Genomic DNA, 24,704 nt, shown 5'->3' with positions numbered 1-24,704 from the left:
ATTCCTTACAATTTTTTTTTCAAAACTTTTTTGAAGTGGTTTGTAAATGTTAAGGTAGATTAAGTTTATATAAAAGTCCATTTTTTAAACTTGAAGCAACTTGTATATTACTCTCTAAGGACTTCTCAGTTTAAGAAATTGATGATCAAATTTGTTTTAAGTTTTTTAGAATGTTCTATTGCAAAACTTTAGCAGAGTTAGTATACATTAAATAAAATGAATCATTTATGACTTTACTATTTTAGGTTTTTTTCCAGTGCAGTTTCTTGATCTTTTTCTTTCTCTTCCTCCTTAGAGTTGGCAGCTTTCTGTACACATCTATATATATCCAGTTATATAAAACTTCTGATTTTATTTCTTATGTTGGTTTTCCCTATTATCCATTATTCTATTAGTCATTAAAAGTTTTTTAACAAGATCTCAAAATATTTTTTTAAAATTCACAATGAAATCAGATCTGATAATAGGCATGAAATAAAATAAGTTGAGCGTCTTCCCTGCTTTTGAGGTTTTTGGCTTTGCTTAGATTGGAAGATTGGAGCAGGTGTTTTCCTGAGTCTGGATCATTCTACAATTCCAGGCACTTCTCAAATACAGCTACTCTTGTGATTCCAGGCACTCCTCAAATATCTGTTGCTCTTGAATAGAGATAATATATCTTGACAAGTTACACTTTTAATACTCATGTCAAAATTTCATATCAGGTTTTATGGAATACAATTTAAACAAATAATCTTTTTTTTGGGACAGCAAATGGTATGTTAAGATTAACTGGTACACAGTTACAGGACTAGTTGTTTTTTGTTTTTTTGGGGGGGAGGGATTGTTTGTTTTTAAAAATACAAAATATATAGAAATACATGTTATATTATGTAGTGCCTACTATTTTAAAAAATATTTTTAAATACTGTTTTGTGCATGCAGAGAGTAGTCTGTCATACAGCTGCATCGAAGGTGTAACAAATGTGTTATATCCATATCTAAATGTCACATGGCATTTTATTTTGAAGGTATGATTTTAAGGACACCTCTAAAATCACCCTTGTTGACATACAGTTGGTGGCAGCTATGGGGCCTCCAGGCGGTGGGAGGAATCCTGTCACCCCTCGGTTCCTGCGGCACTTCAACATTTGCACCATCAATTCTTTCAGTGATGAAACAATGACACGCATCTTCTCTACTGTAGTGGCTCTTTACCTAAGGACTAATGACTTTCCTTTTGACTTCTTAACGATTGGAAATCAAATTGTCACTGCCACTTTAGAGGTAAGAGGCAAATACCTTAATGGAAGTTTCCTTCAATTTGTTCATTAAAGTTCCTTTGGCTCTACAATAATGTAGTGTGAAGGGATTTCTTTGAGAAATAATATTTTAGACGACATTTAGGAGTTATGATGATAATAATGCAGTCAGTGTTAATTTTTTTTTAATTTTGTTGTTCTCTGTTCTTTTTGTCTGAAGGTGTATAAGAAAGCCATCAAAAATCTTTTGCCCACACCAGCCAAATCTCATTATACCTTCAACCTGCGTGACTTTTCACGGGTTATCCATGGCTGTTTGCTCATTAAGAAAAGTGCAGTTGAAAACAAAGATGTGATGATTCGACTGTTCGTGCACGAGGTGTTTCGGGTCTTCTATGACCGTCTGGTGGAAGATGATGACAGAGCCTGGTTGTTCAATCTAGTGAAAGATATTGTGAAAGAACATTTCAGAGAAGCATTCGATAAAGTTTTTGCACACCTGAAGGAAGGATCATCACCTGTGAGTATCATGTTTAACCTGTTGCAAAATAATTCCCTTATTGCAAATTTAGGACTAGAAATTTAATCATAGGTGAAATTCTGATTCAAATGTGCATGAAAGTTTGAGTTGAATTTGGCAAAATGGCTTAATGAAGAAAAAAATGTAGAAATGGAAATTGTTTGGGAGGGATTAACTGTTGTATCTAAGCATTCTATTAAAAAAATATTACATTTAAAATGTGAGTAAACTTACTAATTTTCCTTAAAAGAAATTTGGGCATCTGCATCCTGTTATTGTTACTAAATTTTACTATCCAAAATCCTGTGTAGTTGTGTTATATTTTATGCCTTGTCTTCCTTTTTTCTGTGGTTTTTTATGTCCCTTGTAATTTCATTGAAGTATAGAAGAAATAACTTTGTGATCTTAGTTGTCCATTTCATAATATACATCTGTATGAATTTGGTGTAATCTGAAGGTCATGATTATGAGACGGTTAGTGGCTATTTGAGTCAGTTGTTTTCCCAGAACAAATTAAGAATAAGTGTACAGTTCAATACAGGAAACATAATTTTGAGGGGGGTGTTGTTTGTGAGTCAAAATATTTTGGAATGCTTATTCTTTTGTCTGGGTTATTTGTCTAAATTCTCCTTTGTTTTCTAAAGTTCCAATGAGGAATACAGTCATTAAATATTAAACTTGACTTCATAATTTGTTGAATATTTACCATAGGTAACAGAAGAAAACATGAGAAGTTTGTGTTTTGGTGACTACATGGTTCCAGAACTTGAGGGAGATGAAAGACTTTATGTTGAGGTTCCAAGCATTGAGGAGTTCAGTGATGTTGTGGAGCAGTGTCTGGATGAATATAATCAAACCCAGAAAACAAGAATGAATCTTGTCGTTTTCAGGTGTTTATGATCTGTTATTAAGAGCTTTAAGCAGTAGTTGATAATTCAGTATATTCAATTTTGTGGACTGTGGTTTTTGGTATATCTCCTCCCCTTCATGCATCCTTAAAAGTGTTTGTGGTGTAACACCTTTTTGGATGGAAGTAAACTGATTTTTCTCTTATGCCTCTCCCTATCTGAAAGTAAATAATAAGAAGCTCTTCTCTTAAGCGGCTTTGAATATTTGTCTTAGTTGTTATGGAAACATTGTGCACTGCATCAGGTAGGTGCTGTACTTCTCCTAGGCCTCTGTCACCAGTGAAGATGGATGTCACTGGACTTTCATTTCCCAAGGACGAGCATCCCAAGAGTGAGATGTTCACAATCACAGCTGTCTGTCTACTCTGTTGTTACTCAGCACAGCTGGTGCTGCAGCTAATCCCGTGAAATTTTAGACTCTGCAAGACGTTATTGTTACCTCAACTTGTGATCATGCAAAGCTACAACTGAGAGAGATTAGGAGGTCAAACTCCCTCCTCCTCCCTGTTGCTAGAGATTACTGCCTCTTCATATTTGCCAGGGTGGCTTGACACATAAGTTTTTCGTGACAGTGATTAGGATTACTTAAAACACTTCTAATATCAGCTTATTTTAGTCTAGGTCATTTTGCCAAGCTGGATTTGTAAGTGCCTGTATATACAGCTAGGCTGGGACTTTGAAGAGCTGGCAGCCTCTGATCAGAGGCCACTTCCTGGGTATAGAAGCAATATTGCAGTGACCTCACTGAACAGCAGCCAGGAGAGCATGTTTGACTGTAGCCTTAAAGTTCAATCTCATAGATAACATCTAAATTTGTTTCCTTTATTTATCTAACCAGTAAAAATAAACAGAGTTTATCTTTCTTGAAATGCTTGGAAGTTTTTTTGAGACCGCTTTTGATAGCTGCTCAGCTTGCTTTAATTACCCCATGTCCTATGCCTAAGCAGGTGATCTCCTATAGGCCTCGCTGCATATTCTGAGATAAATCATGCTTGAGTTTTGACAAGGACTCTCAGTAATGTGCAGATACTGCTTCCTCAGGATGTTCCAACGTCAAGTCCACCCATAAGTTTTAAATCACTGTCAGAGGTAGAGGGGAGGGAGATGTTTGTTGATAAAAACCATGTTCTCCCAGTGGTTACTTTAAAAAGCTGTTTAGGTTGCTATACTTCAAGAAAGTTAAAATTGGTAATACTGCTGTGATCTTGAAGTAGAGAATTAATGTTTTTCTTTGCCTTTAAGACATTTATCCTTATAATGCTCCTGTTCTTACCTCTGCACATTCCTTTTAGTAATTTGTAGTAATTTAGCTAAATACTGGTATTTGTAAAATAGAAGAATTGTAAGTTTTACTTTATTTTGTGGTTCATGCCTACTCTCTTTCTTCCTCTTCCTCTCTACCCTGCCCCACCCTGCATTCAGAGATTTGTTTTGGGGATGCTACTCCTTGATTTGTTTCCCAGGTTTATAGGTGCAGAAATGTACAGGTATTTCTGCTCTTGTTGTAATCAGCACATTCCCAATGCAGGTACATGTTGGAACACTTGTCTCGATTAAGCCGCATTCTGAAGCAATCAGGGGGGAATGCTCTGCTGGTTGGAATGGGAGGAAGTGGAAGGCAGTCTCTGACTCGCCTGGCAGCGTTCATGGCAAGAATGTGTGTTTTTCAACCAGAGATTTCTAAAACCTATGGTACAAACGAGTGGAGAGAAGATCTGAAAGTGAGTATTAATAACCTGTTTACATTTTGACTTAATTTTGACGAAGGATATTTTGGAATGTACAATTTTAACTGTCTTGCGTTTTCAGAGACTTCTGAAGAATGCAGGTGTAAAAGGCTTGAAAACTGTATTTCTAATCACAGATGCACAAATTAAAGAAGAAAGCTTTTTAGAAGATGTTGACAGTCTCCTCAACACAGGGGAGGTACCCAATCTTTTTCCAGCAGATGAAAAACAAGAAATTGTAGAGGTATGTTTAGAAACTCTCTTTAATTTCACCTCCCTTTTAATCTACTTGGACAGTTCAGTGTGAAATGTGGCTTTTGTATATTTGCATGTAATTCTGTGACTTCTTTTTGAGACCTTAGAAAAATAAACCAGTTATTAGTAAACTTATGCAGTACCTTATGCCAACTACAAGCTTTAATTCTGACCTAGCACTCTGTTCACAAACACATTAAGTTGTGCAAGTAGAGAACTTGGGTTGTCCACAAATACCCTATGGCTGTAGTTATTTTTGTAGGACATTGTATAGGAGAAGAATGTACATCATAATGTTTTCCTTAATCAGTGAAGTGCAAAGATGTGATGTTTTTATTAGAAAACATGGCCCGCCTTTCTCAATAAACTCCTACTCTCTGAGGCACTAGGGCATTGTTAGGCAGAATTTCAGTGTTCTGAAACTTCTACTCAGAGACGAGGTGGGCAAAGGTGCTCCATGAATCTAGGATTAGAAGTAATGATGCAATGTACTCAGGCAAATTTTAAAAAAAAATTAACTGAAATCAGACTGGGATTTTCACAATAGCAGTCACAATTTGGGAGGGAGGGTGTTCCGGTTTGGCCAAATTTAGAAATATATACTCTGAGAGAAGGCACAACCACCCCTCCCCCACCAGGTTCGGGAAAAAAAAAATAAATTTTCCTCGAAGGAAAGTGAAGAAGATGAAACTATTTATTTAACAAACACACGGGAAAGGAAAATGAGGTTAAATGGTAAAATCTTTTGCTGTGGAGGAAAAACCTGGGAAAGCGTTAGTGTCCTCCCTTTGGTCTCCTCGGAGCCGGGGCTTGGCCCAGGGCCAGGCCCTCTGTGCCCGACGAAAAGTCCTCCCGATGTGCTCTGAGGTTGAAAAGCAGTCCAGTAGCAAAGGGAGAAAAATCCGGAATTCTAGAGAAGGAAAAAGCAAAGTCCAACTCTCAGTCTCTCTCCGGAGAACCAGAAACTGAAAAAACTGGCCAAAAGCTGACTGGAACACAGCAAGCCGGGTGCTTCCTCGCTCCCCCGCCGCGGCTGGGAAGGGAAAAAAAACCTCCTATCTTTATGTGACCTTGAACAAGCTGCAGACTGCTTTGAGAAAGTTTTGCTCAGTTTTTTCTTCTCCCTCTCAGGCTCAGTTTAGAGGCACAGAAAGGCACAAAAATTAATTTCTGGGCATAGGCAGCGATATGGGATACATATCATAACGTCACCCCAAGACAGAGGGGCATCAATCTTTATACATCAAGTTGGAAACTTAATGTTAGCAAACAATATTTGGAACTGTATGCTGAACTGTCTTCCTATCTCTGTGGTGTTTTTAATAAATTACTTAAGTATGCTTCTAGTTGACTTTCAAAGTGGTTCTTAGTACACACACAAATGTTCTTTATTGCAATATCTGTATCACTTGACAGAAGTTACTGCAGGGTTTTTTTGCACTTAAGTTATGGAGCATGTTGATACCTGGATTCGTGTATCTTTCAAAGAAGTTGGATTATAATTCTTGTGATCTTTGTCTATTAGTATTTCATTCTTGCCAGGTACATAGTGAAAATATTAAAATAATATGGCTCTTTTCCAATTTTACAGTTTGTGTGAACATATTCAGTGGGTGTATGCTGGAACTTGGTAGCTATCCACAATGAGCAGCTGGACCAAAGTTGTTTTTACTCATTTAAATCTGCTCCCTCAAAATAATTCTGCTTTTACTCTATTGTTATTATCTACTCTCAGTTGCTCAGAGCAGCATATGATCATTTCTAGACTGAGTTGTCAGGGCCACAGATAAATAGTGCAATCCTGTTCTCTAACAGTATTTGCTACTTGTTCTGGCTTTCTACTTTATTTTGCCTGTTTCATTTCCACTAAAAATTTTATTTCCTGGTGATGCTACCATTAACAGAATTGTTACAGGACTTCAGATGTGCTTAATGACAATTTATATAACATTTTTTATGCTATGTATTATTCCTAAGGGTGTTCGTGCAGCAGTTCAGGCTGGTGATAAAGGTGAAGAACTCAGTCCCTTGGCCTTGTTTGCACTTTTTGTGAACCTCTGCAAAGAAAATCTCCATATTGTGGTGGCATTCAGCCCAATTGGAGATGCTTTCCGCAATCGTCTGAGACAGTTTCCATCACTCATCAACTGCTGTACTATTGATTGGTTCCAGGTATGGGAAAATACTTAAGTTATTTCCTCAAAAATCTGCTTCAGTTTTCTAACACTCTGTATTTCTAAGTGCCATTAGATTTTCTTTTGTCTTCCTTGTAGAAGTACTCGTTGTTTTTCAAAATTTTAAAATTCCATAGACCTTTTCTGTAATATTTTGGGAGCTCTTTGATGTGTGATCTCAACATTTCTACAACCAAATAAAGTTAAATTTTTTTGCTGTAAATTTCTGAAGTGTGAATAGTCTTAGTTTGATGATGGCAATTTGTAATTTTATTACATAATGTGTATGTTTTAAAGGACTAGAGAAAACATTTCATTGTGACTGTAAAATGATCTTAATTGTGGCTGCCTATTAAGCAGGTAATTATATATTATTCCTTCCATCCATTATAGGAATGACTAGCAAATACAAATCCTGTTGCTTATCAGTAGATCTTTGATAGCAGAATAGAACTTGGAGAAGCAGTATTGGTGTAAGCAGTATTGCTCTCAATTAAGCACAGTTAGCTCTAGAACTTGGCCTCCTGCTGATGTCAGTGAACTTTTCTGCCAAAGGATGAAATAGACACAGAACTGTTTAGATGGAATGTTAATGTGTAGCTTTGAACTAGAAGACCAGCCAGGAGTTGCCAGAAAATATTGCATGGGTGGTGACCTTGCTGCCTGAGCTAATCGACCTTTAAATCAGTTCATTGTTCTTGTAGCACACCTGGGACTAGTGTGTCTCATTCTGGTGGTTTGAATGATAAAAACTGATTTTGACATTTGAAGACTACTAACAGTTGAATTTTACAAATTCTTTCCTCCTCACTTCTCCCTCAGCCGTGGCCTGAAGACGCCCTTGAACGTGTGGCTAGTAAGTTCCTAGAAACACTTCAGCTCACAGACATCGAGCGTCAAGGAGTTGTACCCATCTGTAAATACTTTCATACTTCAGTTTTGTCACTCTCTGAAAGGTCAGTCTATTGCTTTTCCAAACAATCATAAAATAGTAGGTGATTGAGTTTCATTATTACTCATTTATGTATTAAAAGTTAACACAACTATTTGCCTCCATAGCAAAGATATAAAACTGTTGAAATTGTTAATTCCTATCAGTTACATCACTTTGCTAACGATAAACTAAGAAAATAAATCAAAAAATAAATCAAAATTTAAAGTTACTCTTTCTTTTATTTCTTTTTTAATAGGTTCTTACAAAGTCTGGGACGCCATAATTATGTTACTCCTACTTCTTATCTTGAGCTTATTGCTGCATTTCAGAGACTTCTTACTGAGAAACGAGACAGCGTAATGAAAGCCAAGAAGAAATATGTGAATGGACTAGATAAACTAGCTTTTGCTGAGTCACAGGTGAGTTAGGACAAATATGGAACTGAAAATGGAGAATGTTTGTCAAATGCAGGTCTTTTTCTGGAGAAGTCAGTCAAAAGTGTTACTTCGGGTTTTGTTTAGCTCAATCTGCAACAGTAAAACTAAGAAATGTATTTCGCCTGTTCTTTCCTACAATCACAGAACTTATGCTAGAGGCCATCTCTAAGCATATATTGTTAGGTAGATATGAACAGAGCTTCCCTTTCCTTGGTGGTTAACAGGGGACTGTAAGTGAGCATAGTTCTTAAAATTAGACATTGTACGTAGGAGATAAAAATAAGGCTTGGAAATGTTTTAATTTGAAACTGAATGTTACATCCTTCTATCAATAAATTAGTCATTAGGGAAAATCTAGGTCTTAAAAAAATTGTTGGAAATTGTGCTTGACCCTTCTGATCCCACCTGATCTTTTGCATATGCATAGGTTGGTAGGATGAAAGAAGAATTAATTGAGCTACAGCCCAAACTGGAAGAGGCTAAAGTGGAAAATGCAAGCATGATGAAGGTAGAGTTGTACAAATACAGCTTTGTGGCTTTTAATGTAAACATGTGTCTTATTTCATTGATGTGTGACTTTCAGAAAGTAAGAGTTGAGTTGAGGTTTTTGAGCTCACTTCTTGTTTACAGAGGTTTCCAGTATTGGGAAACTTGCTATTTATGTTTATATCCTTAGAACAGAAAGAAAATTTCATTCTTTAGATAAAATACATCCTCTGGATATACAGTCCTTGCCTAAGCTCCATGCTGAAGAATGTTAGAGGAACTTTCATGCTAATAGTGGTTAAATCAGGTTTCCCAAGTTGATTCACAAACATTGTGAAAACCTCAAATAGTTTTTCCATATGCCCAGCTATGACAAAATAAACAAGAACAGTTTTGCACAGTCTGTCTTTGCATGCACAGGGATTATATGTTTGATTTATAAAAGGACCCTAAAATCCAGTTAATTTCATGGGAATTTAGTGGGATTTAGGATCAAAAATCTTGGGTGTTTTGAGAATTCTGTTATATGAAAATATACACATACTTGTCTTGTAAAACATGACTGTTGCATCACCAAAAAAGCATGATGTAATTGACATGTTTCTGATTCCTAAGTGTTTTTACCTCTAAGTGTTTCTACCTCTAAGAAAACTAAATGTCACTTCCCTAGAAGTGCAAAGGGAGTTGGATAAAGGCTTGACTTATCCCTGAAAAGAAAATAAATTGCAATAGTCAGTGTTAAAGGCTGTGAAGCTATGAAAACTCCCTATAAAAGCTAGTCCTTTTTAGTTACAGCCTGATGCACAAATACGAAGAGTTTCTTGTCTCCTGAACTTCAAACATATTTTAAATAGCTTTTATTGAGAGTAATCTGATACCATGCAGTTTATCTACTGTTGAAACTCCATGATGTTGCAATATGCTAAGAAATTATTCCCTTAACATAAATTGAAATTATGTTAAAATATTTTAAAACTTCAATATTCTCTTTATGTTTTACACTATTCCATGAGTCCTGTAGTAGCTAATTTCAGTTTATTTGATCATTCATGGTACAATATAAAGCTCACTCATGGTTTTTCTTTAGACTATAGAAGTAGAATCTGCAGAAGTAGAAGAAAAAAGAAAAATTGTAAAAGTGGATGAAGAATTTGCTACAGCAAAAGCTGAAGAAGCTCAGGCACTGAAAAATGAATGTGAGAGTGACCTGGCACAGGCAATACCTGTCATGGAGGCTGCAATTGGTGCTCTTGACACTTTGAAGGCAAGCTGATCTAAATTTCAGCATTTGAAAGTGTTGTTTAACTCTCTAAAATGAACTAGGAGTTTAAAAGAATATGAGATAACTTAGATGACACAAAAGGTATAAAAAATATTCTGACCTGGAATTTTTAAAACATAATTTTATTTAATCATTAGTTTACTGTTTATTAGCATTTATTTAGTTTTTATTTCCCCGGCATAAGGGATATTGATGGATATTGTTAATCATGATGGTAAAACTGTATCATCCCTTCTAAAAGTCCTCTAGTACCACTCATGTTCATTGGTAATGGTGTTATAATTCCTCTTTTTTTCTGTCAGTTCATTTATTGGGTGCTGAGACATAATACTTGTCATAATTTTTTTACATGTATTTTTTATTTTAGCCTTCTGATATAGCAGTTGTCAAGACAATGAAAAATCCTCCATCTGGTGTCAAACTTGTCATGGCTGCTGTCTGTGTCATAAGAGAAAAAAAACCTGAAAGAATTTTAGATCCTTCAGGATCTGGAGGCAAGGTAAAATGGCAGACAATAGTCTGAAATAAAAATTTAATTCATGTTCTTCTCAACACTTATCCAAAATACAAGATAACCCATGGTCCATTAAAGTAGTCAAGTACTTATAGCCTCTACCCAGGATTTTACTGAAAACTTTCAGAATTCCTTATTTTCCAAATTTTGTAATGTGCCAAATTTAATTTGCTGTACTAATTTCTTGAGAATAGATAATACATAACTTCCCTGAGACACTGTTTACTTTTTGTCTTTAAGTATGATTGGAAGGAAATGTTTGATCTGACAGACTTTCTGCTTTATTGGTTTCTCAAGGAGATACCAGGTTATCATTATTAAATATTCATGAGTTTTAATTAAAAGAGGTTTGTAAATTTTTGTATGTGTATTTGTTTTAAAGCCTGAAAAGGTATTTCCTACTGTGTTTTGTAGATTTTGGATTATTGGTCTGCAAGCCAGAAAATGCTGGGCAACATCAATTTCTTAAAGGAGTTGAAAGCCTGTTCCGAGAAACCCATTCCAGTAAGGCTTTTTCAGTAATTTTTACCATGCAGACACTTTCTTGCAGGGGAAGAAAAAGGAAATGAGAAAATACTGTATTGGAGAGATCATTTGTCCAAATTAAATTAGTTTATTCTGAACCTGTGTCCTCTTAGCCTCATTTCACATATTGTGTTTTGGGAGTTGATTGGGGTTTTTTGGTGGAACCAGTGGACGTTTGATCCACATCCACCCTTCCTATGCCTTTTTCTTTTGCTAGTTTTTCTAGATCAGTCATTCAGCATTATAAACTTCTTTTTATAATTGACTGCCCATTGCTGCCTTTCTTAACATCTTTTTCTAATTGTATTATTTTGATTGAATGAATGATGAGAAAATGGGTAATATTTTGTTAATTATACTGACAGATATGCAATAAATGCAGAAATGTGCTAGCTATATAACCTTTCAAATATGATCGTTTCTCCCAAAGGTCTTGCTATCCAAGAGTGTGATTTGTGCTCTTTGCTGAATTCACTGGAAATGAAATATGCTTTGTCCTTAATAGAATATGCTTTGCCCTTTATAAAACTGATCCCCAAAAGTAGGCACAAACAGTTAAATTTTGCATTACATTAGGAGAAATGCATTTTTATAGCGATCCCCAAAGTTGTGTATTGAGAAGGAGATAGCAAATAATGGAATTGGTGTGTTTTACACAAAGGGCTGTATAAATTAAGGCTTCTATGTGACTGTAATGCTCTTAGCACTTAGGGAGCTGCCACATGGAAGATACAGCAAATGCGTAATTAGAAAGGATAAGGATTGGATTAGAAAATGAAAACGGGAAAAGACCATGAAACATGATAGGAAGATCAAAAAAATCAAATGAGCTGTGATTTCTACAACAGTTAATACTGAATAGTTCTTTCTTATTTCATTGTGTAGAGAAATGGCAATCAATGAGTTCAATTTTGAAGTGTCAGTCACGAGATCTGATGGGCTATAATGCTTTTGTTATCCAGGAAGCTGTCATGCAGAAGATTCGCACTGAGTACCTGACTAATCCAGAGTTTGATCCACAAGTGGTGGCTAAAGCTTCCTCGGCAGCAGAGGGTTTATGCAAATGGATTAAGGGAATGGAAGTGTTTCACAGGGTGTCAAAGGTGTGGTTTTGATCCTTGCCCCTCGGTGCTACGGAATTTTCCTTTGCTCCATGTATTCATGCATTGTAGTTAATAATAAAGTTACAAAAATGTACTGAAAGCATTTGTTTATTGGTTGTGATTGAATAGGAGATTGAACCCAAAAAAGAACGTTTAAAAGTGGCAGAGGAGTCCTTGGCAAAGACAATGGAACTATTGAATCAGAAGCAAGAAGAACTTGCAGCAGTTGAAGGCCGTTTGGCTGCTTTGCAACAAACCTTCACTGAAAAGACAGAAGAAAAGGCTCGTTTAGAATTCCAGGTTGATTTGTGTGCTAAAAAACTGGAACGAGCAGAGAAGTTGATTGGAGGCCTTGGTGGAGAGAAAACAAGGTCAGGTTAAAGCTCAAATATCAGATAAAACAACCACTGTAGAAATAGAATTTGAAATTCAGTTCTCTAAGCCTTTAATGCTGTATTTCTGTCTGAGGACTGTAACACTAAAGAATGTCTGGGCCCTTGAAATATTCCTAATTGTTTGTAACATAAAAATAAGGGCAGCAACATTGGGAGAATTGTAGAGAAAATCTCTTCAAAATGAGGTTTTCATATTCTTCACCTATTCTCACCTAAAATGAACAAGGTAATTTTTAACAAGTTAATTTTTAACATCAGTATCATTAATGTGGAGGTTTCAGCATGACTTTTTTCTGTATTATCTGCTTGTCATAGATGGAATCAAGCTGCACATGATCTTCAAGAGGAATATGATAATCTGACAGGAGATATTCTGATATCAGCTGGTGTAATAGCATATCTGGGAGCTTTTACTGCTGGCTTTCGACAAGAGTGTACCAAAGATTGGAGCAAACTATGCAAGGTTAGAAGGTTATCTTAGAGTTAAATAAATGTTTGGGTTTTTTGAGACTGCTGCAAAAGGCTTCAAAAATCCCTTGTAATTTATTTTATATGAGCCTAGTAAACCTCATGGGTAAAGCAATGGGATCAATTGTGCTGATCCAATATTTTGTAGATTTGAATTTAATTAAATCAGTGAATTTACCCCATGCTTAAAAGTAGGATATCAGAAAACTAGAGACCATCATTGATTTTGTAAGGCTTGATTGTTACTGAAGTAAAATCTCATCATTTTCTGTATTTTGCCTTTAAATGAAAGAATTAAATTTAAAATGCAATTATGTGTAATGTAAAATGTTCTGTAACTTACACCATCAAATATTTTTATGTTAATTAGATGGTTGATTGTGCTATTTGCAAAGGGACTCTTCCAACATACTTATATGAATGCCATAATTCATCAATCAAGTGATTTGGAATCACTTAAAAATGCATTAAACAGTAACAAATCAGCATTGGACTGCTGTTCTGAGTTAACAGAAGATACAATTAGATATTTCCAGCTGTGTATGAATTTCTTGGGTCATAACTTTGTGTAACAAACCTCCCACATTATGAATGTACCAAAAACTGGACAAATCTTACAAAACTTGAGGAGAGAGTAAATATTTAGTGGGAAAATGTAGTTAATTATTGAAGGTATGGTTTTATTTTCCCCAAGATCTTTACTTACACATGACCTATTTCAATCTCTTAAAAGAAAATGCACATCATCATTTTTGGATTGAAGAGGCATTTAATAAAGATGCAAAGAAACACAGAATAAAGATAAATGTTTATTTTGTGGGTTTTTTCCCCCTCTTTTTCAGGAGAAAGATATCCCTTGTTCTGAGAATTTCTCTTTGAGCAAGAATCTTGGTGACCCAATAAAAATAAGAGCCTGGAATATTGCTGGTTTGCCAGCTGATGTATTTTCTATAGACAATGGGGTCATTGTTGACAATTCAAGACGTTGGTAGGTGACAAAAAGGTTTAATTTTCAAATCCAAACAAGTTCCCACTTTAAAAAAAAAAATCTCGAAACAATATAGCTTCTGTAGAGCAATATAATTGAAAAAGGAGTGGAATCTTTATATTCCAGGGGGCAGGTAGAGCAATATTTTACAAGAATTCTGCATTCTGGTTATTTTATGAAAAATGTTAAACGTTTTTTGCAGCTTTTAAAACTATTTCTGCTATTACTTTTCAAATTATTGTAAAACACTTATGCATCCATTATTCACTGATGTCTTAAAATAACATAATTAAATTGTATCACTTCTTCTTGACAGTCTAATACAGAAACATGTTCAATAGTTTAAAATTTTGAAAAAATGCCTGCAAGCACTGAGAAAACTGTCCTGTATTTTCTAGGCCATTAATGATTGATCCTCAAGGTCAAGCAAATAAATGGATCAAGAATTTTGAGAAGGACAACCATCTGAATGTTATCAAGATCAGTGACACAGATTATATGAGAACCGTGGAGAACTGCATTCAGTTTGGGACTCCACTGCTGCTAGAAAATGTTGGAGAAGAACTAGACCCATCTCTTGAACCTCTGCTGCTTAAACAGACTTTTAAACAAGGTACAGCAGAACTGACTTAGAAGCCTGAAGGAGAGGACATTGATGTTCAGTTTACAGTCTCTGGCACTGCCTGATGTATTTCATATTGCTCTCCTCTTGTCTTACTTCTGCCTCTGGTAAGAGCAGGGTAATTGCACAAGAGCCTGAAGTTTTACTTTTTAGTAAATGTCATTCCTGTCTATCATGATAATGGTTTTATGTGAAAACCTTCACCATATCAGTATAGGAGACTAAAGTTCTGTGAAGGGAACACTGTCAGTGAAATTGTTTTACTTGTTCATTTTGATAATATTTAATTATTATTTAATTATTAGCATTAATATTTGCTAAATTTTGCACAAATCAAGAAAATCTGTCAAGGGATTTTGCTTAAGGCATCGCTTTCACTGTACTTAGCAAGTACTATGAATTTGGTTTTCAACTTTTCCTCCTATTAGATGACAGAAAAGGGCACAAAAAGAAAAGTATTCCTTCCTTCTTACCTAGTTTGTCTTTATTGGTTTTCTTGTTCAGAATTAAAAACAAAAGGAAAGTAAAGCTCAAACTCTTTTTTTTTTTCCTTGTGGTTTCCTCTTTCAGACAAGTAATTCAAGGAAAGAGTAGTCTGTAAGAATATAATATTTGGGAATAACTCCACAGCTCTCTGTTGCCATCTCTAGTTTTTGTATATGCAAATTGGAAGTACAGTAGTAATTGGATTGACTTGATTTCATCTGCCAAGGGTGATAAGTGGCCCCACTGAAGTCTGTGAGAATTTTTCAGACTATCAGATATATTTACTTATTTTTACTTTTCAGGAAATTTGTCATTGATGAGATGTTTGCTTCTATTTAATGACAAAAATATTTTTTTAAATTAATAATTGGAGTAGATAAGTTTTCTTAATGTTTCTCTTCTTAACTTTAGGAGGTGTGGAGTGTATTAGGCTTGGTGAGAGTGTTATTGAGTATTCCCATGATTTCAAGTTTTTTATTACCACAAAACTAAGAAATCCACACTATATGCCTGAACTTGCTACAAAAGTTTTATTACTAAATTTTATGATAACACCAGAGGGACTTGAAGACCAGCTGCTAGGTATTGTCGTAGCAGAAGAGAGGTAAGTCTCTCTTTATGGCAAACAGCCATTAAAGGTTTTTATGGCATAATTCCAAGGAAATGAGAAATTAATTTGTATAGAAAAATGGATGTTACATGGTGTAAATGTTGCTCAGAAACAGCTTTAACTAAAAATTTAAAAGTTTATTAGGGAAGTGTTAGGGGTAAGTGTCTACAAGTTAATTAAAATAGCAGATGTGAAATAGTTGTTTTTTCATGGCAATTTTCTCCTGAAATATTCCTTGAATGCTAAAAAACTATGTAAATATTATTTGGAGTTTAAATCATTACTGTTATTTTTCGATGTGACTGAACTGCCAGACAAGGGTGCAGAATTATGAGGATTTCATTTTAATTTTGTATGAAATAAATGCAAAGTACCTCTGAAACTGATTATGGATCATATCTGAACCCTCACAGAGGCACAGAGAAGTAATATCTGGGTTGAACAGACATGTCTGTGCAATTGGGCTAAACTCTGTTTGCTAACAAAAGTGTTTCCAGCAGTAAACTGGCTCTGCACATCACTTGGTGGGTTTTTTTCAGGCAGTAGGGATATAGTAAAGGAGAACTAGGATGCACTGTCATTTGCAAAATTCTAAGATGTTAAAGATTAGATCATAATTTCCAAATACTGAGTAGAAGTCATGCAAAGAAATCTGTACTCACCAGTATAAATAGATGTTAAACAATACAACCCTGCTTAAACTGAAAAGAATATTCACAAATAACTTCCTGTAGGAAGAGGGAATAATTTTCATGGGCTTCTTTTGTAGCCAGTGCAAGATGAGCATTGACTGATTTTGGGTTTTGTGTTTTTCTTCATTAGGCCAGATTTAGAAGAGGAAAGAAATGCTCTCATTGTTCAGTCTGCAGCCAATAAAAAGAATCTACAAGAAATTGAGAAAAAAATTTTAGAAACTTTAGAGTCATCTGAAGGTGATATTCTGGAAGATGAGACTGCCATCCAGGTCTTGGATTCTGCCAAAGTCATGGCTAATGAGATCACAAAAAAACAGCAGGTAAGGAGTGTGTATGTGTGCTTCCCTCAATAATACTGAGAAATTAAATGTTAAAATTTGCAGCCAGCAGAAGGTCTCTGAATTAGATGCATAGCACAAGGAGCAAATTCTGTACTTGTGAAATGGGAAGAGAAATAAAATTAGATCTGTTCTAGAATCTTCACTGGTAGTTTATTCAGCCTTTAAAATGTTTTAAAGCATGTGTGTCTGTAGTGCAGGTAAATAGATCAGGCAGTACTGGGGTAGGGCCAAGTGCTCATTTTACCTACTGGGGTGGGGCCTTGTGGAGCAGAAAAGTCACGTTACTCTGGTGTGACCATGCTGTATAGAACTGTTTCAGTACTATTACTAAACAGTAATGTTTCTGTAGAATATTAAGAGTATTAAGACTATCAAAAGCTGTTTGTCCCCTGCTGTTGATGTGCAGATTGCAGAGAAGACGGAGCTGAAGATCGCGGAGTCGCGGGAGGCGTACCGGCCCGTGGCACAGCACTCGGCCGTGCTGTTCTTCAGCATCGCAGACCTGGCCAACATTGACCCCATGTACCAGTACTCCCTCAGCTGGTTTGTTAACCTCTATGTCAGCTCCATTCATGACAGGTAAACAGAGTCTGCTGTAAAAAAAAGGGGTTTTGTTCTCTTCTTATGAATAGTTCTCTCCATTTGGAAACAATTTACCTCCTTAAATGCAGGCTTTTGAAGGGTTGTAATTATTAATGGATTAATTGCTCTTTTTAGTTAATGTTAAAGCAAATGATGAACTGTAAGCACGTGCCATATTTAAGTATTTTTAAGAATGTGACTTAAAGTGTGAAGTCGATTTCTGACATAGGCTCCATTATGAACACTAAGTGCCACCATTTAACTGTGGCAAATTGATTTCAGCTCATTATTTTGCTTGGGACTCTTAAAAGTCTAAAGTCTTTCAAAAAGACAGGGAGTATAGTTGAAATTTTGGAGAAACTGGCACCTAAGTCCCTTGTGGAGCATGTAGATCTAATAGAAATCCTCCGCAACCCTAAATAGATGAGATTTCTCAAATGATTGCACTTGTTACTCAGTTTGAAGTCTCAGTTTCTCACTTCTTCTCTTTTTAGTAATAAATCCAAAATTTTGAAGAAGCGACTTCAGCACCTAAATGACCACTTCACCTACAATCTGTACTGCCAAGTGTGTCGTTCCCTGTTTGAAACAGACAAGCTGCTCTTCTCATTTTTGCTGTGTTGTAATCTGCTCATGTAAGCTCATTTTTGTGAAGTCTCTTACTAACAGAAATGAATTATTTTCTTATCTTGGAAGCAGGTACTGATGAGCTGGGATGTTCTTGTGCACACTGATAATAATGCCTTTGAACTATGGTCATGAATACTTTGGGTTTCCTAAGATGTGTAATATTAACAAATGGAAGGGTATCTGCATGTATCACTACTAAGGACACATTATGAAAAAAAAGTGTGTCAATGGTTCTGTCAATGATAAATCTGTCTTTAAAGAATCTGGGTAGTGTTACATAGCATCCTTATGTCAAAAACAATTGCTATTATTTAAGAAAACATTTTAGAATAGGCAGTAATGTGCAATGCCAACAACTTCTATGTTTTTGTTTTTCATTTTTTCTCCTCTCTCTGTTATCTTTTTGCAAAACATCATGAGATCTCAGATGGAGTCTTCTCCTTTCCACCATCTTTTTAGTTTTCCTAATTTTGTGTGAATACATTATGAAAGGAATGATATGTTCAAAATTGCACAACCATAATATGCATACTTAATTGCAATGTGTACTCATCTGTACATGGATGTTCTTCCTGGGCCAGTTTGTAAGGCTACTGTAATTGCAGAACACATTATTTTCTACAAAGCCTTTAAAAATCAGGAATAACTGCACTTAAAAAAAAAATAAAGGCAAGTATTAGGAATAAGTTCTTCACCAAAAGGGTTGTCAAACACTGGAACAGGCTGCCCATGGCAGTAGTGGAATCACCATCCCTGGAGGGATTTAAAAGCTGTGTAGAGGTGGCACTGAGAGACATGGATTAGTGGTGGCTTGGTAGTGCTGGGGCAAGAGTTGGACTTGATGATCTTAAAGGTCTTTTCCAACCTAAAAGATTCATTGATTCTAAGATTTACCTCTTGAAACCCTTACTTTAGTCTTAATCAGACATTTTTACCATGCAGTTTTTTAATAATATAGAATATTAAGATCTGATCTCAGCTCTTACTGAAGTAGAAACATTTCTAAAGAGCAGTGAAGTGTAATTAAATTAACAACTATTCATATTATGTAAAATTGTATCTCAATTACTGATTTTTTTTTTTTAATATAGGGCTAATAATGAAATAGAACATCAAGAATTTATGTTTTTACTAACTGGAGGTGTGGGTCTCAAGAATATTCACAAGAATCCAGATCCATCTTGGCTATCAGATAAGAGCTGGGATGAATTATGTCGTGCAAGTGAATTCCCAGCTATGGAAAGACTGAGGTATAGTAAAATATTGATGTGAATTAGCCTGAATTGGTTTTGACCAATACCTATGTAACATGTTGAAAGAAATGTTTGCTATATGTTTTCCAAATCAATGCCAGAATGTCAGTGGGATAAAACCAGCCTCCTTTTTTCATTATCATGTTTGCTTCACTTACTCCAATCAGTCAGATCACTAATGATAATATTATTTAACAAAACTATTTTTTCTAAATTATTGAGGCATTGCCTAATGAAACTTTTCCTTTGAAATGTCTTCATGATAGAGGAGCAGTGTTTTAGGGGTTCAGTGAAAGCCAGAGGTGGTACATGTAGCAGAATTCCACTGCAGTTCTGGGGAAGGAGTTTTTCTAGTAAACTGTTCTCCTGAACTCAGCACAATTTCACTCTGGGTTTAAATAGGATTTAACCCTAAATGCTGGAGCCAGCATGGCTGTACAAGACTTCTATAAAACAGCTAACTGAGTGCAAGTATTTGGAGCATTTGGATCTGAGTGCAGTAACACTGCTCTGTTAGAAGTTCTTTGAGGCTGTTTTGTGTTTTGTCCCCTTTGGAGTTTTAGTAGCAATGTGGATGATGATCCAGCCTTAAAATAGTCTGAGGGTTGTCCCATTGCAGAGGACATACTCTGCATGTTGCATGAAGGAAAATAATTTTTTTGCCTAGTTGAATTTCCTGGTAATTTTCTTCAGTTAAAGTGTGGTGTTTTCCTGAAAAAGTGGAGGCATAAAATTCACCCTGACCTATGAGGGTCCAAGCAGTGCTGACTGGAGGAACAGACAGAATTTATTGTCAGCTTGGAACCTTTCAGGTGGAGTCTTTCCTCAGCAGCATGGTGGAAAGAGATTTTTCACCGTTCAGTACGAAGAAGCTCAACTGTGGGATTATTTTCTGATGTAGATATAAACTGGCTTAAATGACAATACAATGTAGTTTGCCTTTGATAAATGTAAGAAAAAAGACTCCAGGTATTTATAGTACTTGTGGGTTTTTTTCTCTAGGAGTCATGTCTCTGAAAATATAGGTGAATGGCAAAAAATGTATGATAGCAAAGAGCCTCACAACTTTCCACTACCAGAAGAGTTGAATGATACATTAACTGAATTACAGAAGATTATAGTTCTTCGGTGCTTAAGACCAGACAAGGTAAAATGATCCATTATGGAGTGTTTGTAGACTGTGCCATGCCTTGTAGCATAGTTTGCACTGCCTGTTCCAGTAACTCATCTGTTCTTCATCATATTTATTAAGAAAGTAAATGCTATTTTTACTTTTCAAGTGACCAATACAAACACCACAAGCATCAGCTGAAATCTTTTTTTCTGATGTGATTTAATGAACCTTTTGGAGGATTCTAATTCTTCTAGTTTTCTTGAAGTATTTGTTTGTGGCCAGGCTGTTCCCTGGTGCACCCAATATGCTTGAGAACAGGACATATTAGCCTGAAAAAAATACATAGGGTACCTACTACCATGTGCTTTCATACAAAGGATTTTTAAGGCAAAAAGAGATAAAGTGTGTTGATTCAAACAACCAAGATGAACCTTTAACAAATTCTGCCTTTGGTGCACTTAACAAATTGTATTGCATTTTCTTTATGAACTATCAGTGTTAGAATTTTAGGCATGTTGCAATTGCTCTCTAGAATTAATTAAAAGTAATTACATTAATATTTCCTAAGGGAGAATATGCTTGTCCTCCACATCAGGAAAAGCCTGAATCAAAGTCTTAATGTTATTTAATATTGTCTATATGAAGTACATTATTCTTTATTTTCTAAAAACATTATTATTCCTATTGTAAGGAAAAATTAAGGGGGGAGGTGTCAACAAGAGGTGAAACCTTTGCTTCTGGATCATTCTGCAAGACTAGTCTCAAATCTCTGGATATCAGAGAACTGTGTGTAGCTTTAGGAATTTGGCATAAAAGATGGTGTCAGATCTGTGGTTATGTCTATGTTAACGGTTTGTATTTGCCTTTTTTTTACCAGATTGGTCCAGCTATAACAACATTTGTTACTGAGAAACTGGGAAAGAAATTTGTAGAGCCACCGCCTTTTGATCTAGCAAAAAGTTACTTAGATTCAACTGCTACAGTCCCTTTGATATTTGTGCTGTCTCCAGGAGCAGATCCCATGTCTAGTAAGTATACACAGAAAGAGAAAACAGAAATGTAGCACAGCTTTTCAATTTACAGGCCTGAAATTCCCCTTCAATGCAATGAGGATTATTTTGCACTTCTGCAAGTAGATTTGAGTGCATTATGTCAGAGTAGTAGAATCCTGTGCCCTTAAAAATGGGAATTTCTATGTGCATGTAAACAAAATAGTAATAGAAGCTTTTCAATATTTTTTTTTCTGACATAACTTCTTTTTAATGAAGAAGTGCTAAAATCTTGTGCTTTCTGTTCAAGGCCTCCTGAAATTGGCAAATGACAGAGAGATGGTAGGAGATAAGTTTCAGTCCATCTCATTAGGACAAGGACAAGGACCAATAGCTACAAAAATGATTCAAACAGGAATGGAAGAAGGAATCTGGGTTTGTTTACAAAATTGTCATTTAGCTGTCTCCTGGATGCCAGTGCTGGAGAAAATATGTGAGGAGCTTAACAGTGAAAAATGTCACCCAGAATTCAGACTTTGGCTTACAAGTTACCCTTCACCAAAGGTATATGTATTGCTCAATAATCTCTGTTTAGGGAAAGGGAAAGTTGATGGCATTTTTAGGGAATTGTTATATACCTGAATGAGCTGATAATACAAAACTTCTCTGAAATGTAATGAGGCTTTGAAGAGATAATTTAACCAAAAAAGGAAATTTAAAAAATAATTACATGATAATATCAAGCTTCCTTTGTAATATTTTGATACTGTGATGTGCAATGTTTTGTGTACTACTCAGTGGAGCTGCAATCTGTCAGCATATATGATTAAGGTTTTTTTGCTCTCACACAAATTCAAAAATTTAATCTTGCATTTTATTTGTGAAGTGTTGAACACCAATAAAACATTTTAAAATACAGGTTTGTTATTTACAGCAGAGTCTTAGTTTCTTGATGCCTTGGAGAATTTTTTATAAGCTGTTGATCTTTAAAATGTAATTTTTTGCAGGTAATTGTTTATGTAAAACAGAACAATAATATCTTTTTAATATAGAATCTGTTCCATGCTTTCTGAATGCAGTTTTGCTATTTTTTATTTGTAGTTTCCAGTAACCATTCTGCAGAACGGGGTGAAGATGACAAATGAACCTCCTACTGGTGTCCGGTTAAACCTGCTGCAGTCATTTCTTTCTGATCCTATTTCTGATCCTGAATTCTTTGCTGGATGCCCTGGGAAGGAGCTGGTAATGTGCTTATCTCTTGAGAAGTTTTTGGGGTTTGGGGTTTTGTATGCACAGATATATTGATTTCTGTCCAGTGAATAATTGCAAACTAAAATTTTTACTATGGTTTTGGAAATTAGGTTTTGCAGTCATAAAGTTAGTTAGTTAAGAGTTCCTCTGCCAGGTAATTTAATGTAGCAGTATTTAAAATGGTTTCTTAGGCTTTATTAAATCACTTACATGTTACATACACATAGTACACAGTGTACATGGGCTCTGAACATTGATGACAAGGGCATGTCTGTCATTATTGAGGTGATAAGCCCTGAGGAGACCTTTTCTTGCTACCAGGGACCAAGTACTGCAGTGCCCATACATCTTATTGATCCCTGGTGAGCCACTTAGCTAATCATTACCTGTGAAGGAAGTGAAAAATGGTGGGATCAGAGATATGAGTTATCAATATACATAGGTGTGACTGCACCTAAGGACTTGCATCAAAAATACATTTGTACTGTGTGTTTGTCTAATGAACCTTAAAAATAAATACCTGGTGCTATTGGAATTCTTATGAAGTCAGTTGTCCTATACAGGAAAGAACATCATGGTACTTGAGGAACTGGTTAAATGTACTTGCATATGTGGCACTGTGTGTGCACTTGTTCCCAAGGCAAACGCCACAAGGTACTTAGTGGTGGCCTGGATTTATACCTGGATGGAGCAGGGTAATCCAAAGGTGCTCTCTGCACAGCTTACACACTACCATGAGCTTATAGACTAGTTAATAATGCTTTTCTCTTTTGCTTTTCTCAAAGATATGGGAGAAACTGCTCTTCGGAGTTTGTTTCTTCCATGCTCTTGTTCAGGAGAGAAGGAAGTTTGGGCCCCTTGGTTGGAATATACCCTATGGATTTAATGAGTCTGACTTGCGAATCAGTATCAGACAGCTGCAGGTAAATTCACTGATTACCTCCTAAACTCTGATCTTGCCAAGCACAGCTGGGAGTCACAAGGAGCAATACTGTGAAGTTACTTTAAGTGTTCATAGATATTCAGGACTTCAGCTGTAAAGGCAAGGAATGTCAATCATAAATATTTTCAAAATTACAAATGACACAAAAAATTCAGATTTCTGCAGACATATGGAATATAATGCATGTATGTGAGTATTATAAAGTTAAATTAGTTGTGTACAAGAGCTCACTGTTCTTTAAGTAGCACCATGTTAATGACAGTCACCTCTTAGGGTGGTTAGTAGGATGAAATATTTTTTACATGTGTACTGGTAGTTAACAGAACCTCAGACTATTCTCCTTCCCTGAGATGAAATGCTGAACACTACCAGACCCTGAACCTATTCTAGGCATTGTGTAGAAAAGTCAGGAGAGTTAAAACTGAATGACAGAAGTTGAGGCTGAAGATTGGAAAGTTACCAAGAAGTTAATGGAAGAAATTGGAGGGTACTGAAGATTAAAAGATAAATTAAGTGAAATGCGTGTTTATTTCTGGTACAGAAAAGTGACCATCTACAAAGTTTAAACTGGATAAACCATCCACTTGTAAATAATTCAAGAATGACTTGGATGACTGAGTAATTTTGATATTCATAAGAGGCTTTTACTATTAACTCCTCTTGATTTTAAACAATAATTTAACCTGAAAATAAGATTTCAGAATTTGAATTTCCAACAGCTAGGGAGAAAAATCCATAAACTGCAGCTTACACACTCTATAGCTTCCAGCGTTTCAGTCTGTTAGGTCACACTGTTGTTCTGCAGATGTTGCAAGTCTCTAGAATTGCTCCTATTTCTGTTTCAGTTATTCATCAATGAGTATAGCCACGTTCCTTTTGAAGCTGTCTCTTATCTAACCGGGGAGTGTAACTACGGAGGTCGAGTGACAGATGACTGGGACAGACGTTTGCTGCTGACAATGCTGGATGACTTCTATAACCCAGATATAATTGAAAATCCTCGTTACACTTTTTCTCCCAGTGGCAACTACTATGCTCCACCCAAAGGCACATATGAGGAGTACATTGAGTTTATTAAGGTAAAAAGTAGCAACGAGATTTTGCACTGTTTTGATGATGTGCTAAGAAAGCAATCCTTAAAGGCTTCTCTGCCTTAAAAAGGCAGTTTTGCAGCACATTAAATTGTGTGCTCAGGTTCCTGCCTGACATCTTTGTATGATCCTTGCTATGA

The 24,704-nt window shown here is 35.8% G+C and overlaps 1 protein-coding gene across 1 annotated transcript in view; it reads left to right on the top strand.

Annotated features, from left to right (window-relative positions):
- DNAH12 (dynein axonemal heavy chain 12) overlaps window positions 1-24,704 on the top strand; it is a 59,620-nt gene that overhangs the window by 30,046 nt on the left and 4,870 nt on the right. Inside the window, exons 41-68 of the mRNA XM_069028251.1 lie at window positions 1,011-1,266; window positions 1,462-1,761; window positions 2,473-2,651; window positions 4,198-4,390; window positions 4,479-4,640; window positions 6,629-6,823; window positions 7,648-7,781; window positions 8,016-8,178; window positions 8,624-8,704; window positions 9,770-9,946; window positions 10,332-10,463; window positions 10,893-10,982; window positions 11,966-12,106; window positions 12,236-12,477; window positions 12,817-12,964; window positions 13,812-13,957; window positions 14,356-14,570; window positions 15,477-15,669; window positions 16,498-16,690; window positions 17,118-17,290; window positions 17,788-17,928; window positions 19,015-19,173; window positions 20,179-20,323; window positions 21,168-21,318; window positions 21,590-21,843; window positions 22,381-22,521; window positions 23,316-23,453; window positions 24,319-24,552. Coding sequence (XP_068884352.1) covers window positions 1,011-1,266; window positions 1,462-1,761; window positions 2,473-2,651; window positions 4,198-4,390; window positions 4,479-4,640; window positions 6,629-6,823; window positions 7,648-7,781; window positions 8,016-8,178; window positions 8,624-8,704; window positions 9,770-9,946; window positions 10,332-10,463; window positions 10,893-10,982; window positions 11,966-12,106; window positions 12,236-12,477; window positions 12,817-12,964; window positions 13,812-13,957; window positions 14,356-14,570; window positions 15,477-15,669; window positions 16,498-16,690; window positions 17,118-17,290; window positions 17,788-17,928; window positions 19,015-19,173; window positions 20,179-20,323; window positions 21,168-21,318; window positions 21,590-21,843; window positions 22,381-22,521; window positions 23,316-23,453; window positions 24,319-24,552 — 4,876 coding nt within the window. The remainder of the gene's footprint in view (window positions 1-1,010; window positions 1,267-1,461; window positions 1,762-2,472; window positions 2,652-4,197; window positions 4,391-4,478; window positions 4,641-6,628; window positions 6,824-7,647; window positions 7,782-8,015; window positions 8,179-8,623; window positions 8,705-9,769; window positions 9,947-10,331; window positions 10,464-10,892; window positions 10,983-11,965; window positions 12,107-12,235; window positions 12,478-12,816; window positions 12,965-13,811; window positions 13,958-14,355; window positions 14,571-15,476; window positions 15,670-16,497; window positions 16,691-17,117; window positions 17,291-17,787; window positions 17,929-19,014; window positions 19,174-20,178; window positions 20,324-21,167; window positions 21,319-21,589; window positions 21,844-22,380; window positions 22,522-23,315; window positions 23,454-24,318; window positions 24,553-24,704) is intronic.

This window comes from Aphelocoma coerulescens, chromosome 12 (assembly GCF_041296385.1).
Source record: "Aphelocoma coerulescens isolate FSJ_1873_10779 chromosome 12, UR_Acoe_1.0, whole genome shotgun sequence".
Classification (NCBI taxonomy): Eukaryota; Metazoa; Chordata; class Aves; order Passeriformes; family Corvidae; genus Aphelocoma; species Aphelocoma coerulescens.
Note: the sequence above shows the minus strand (reverse complement) of the source record. Positions and strands in the feature narration are given on the sequence as shown.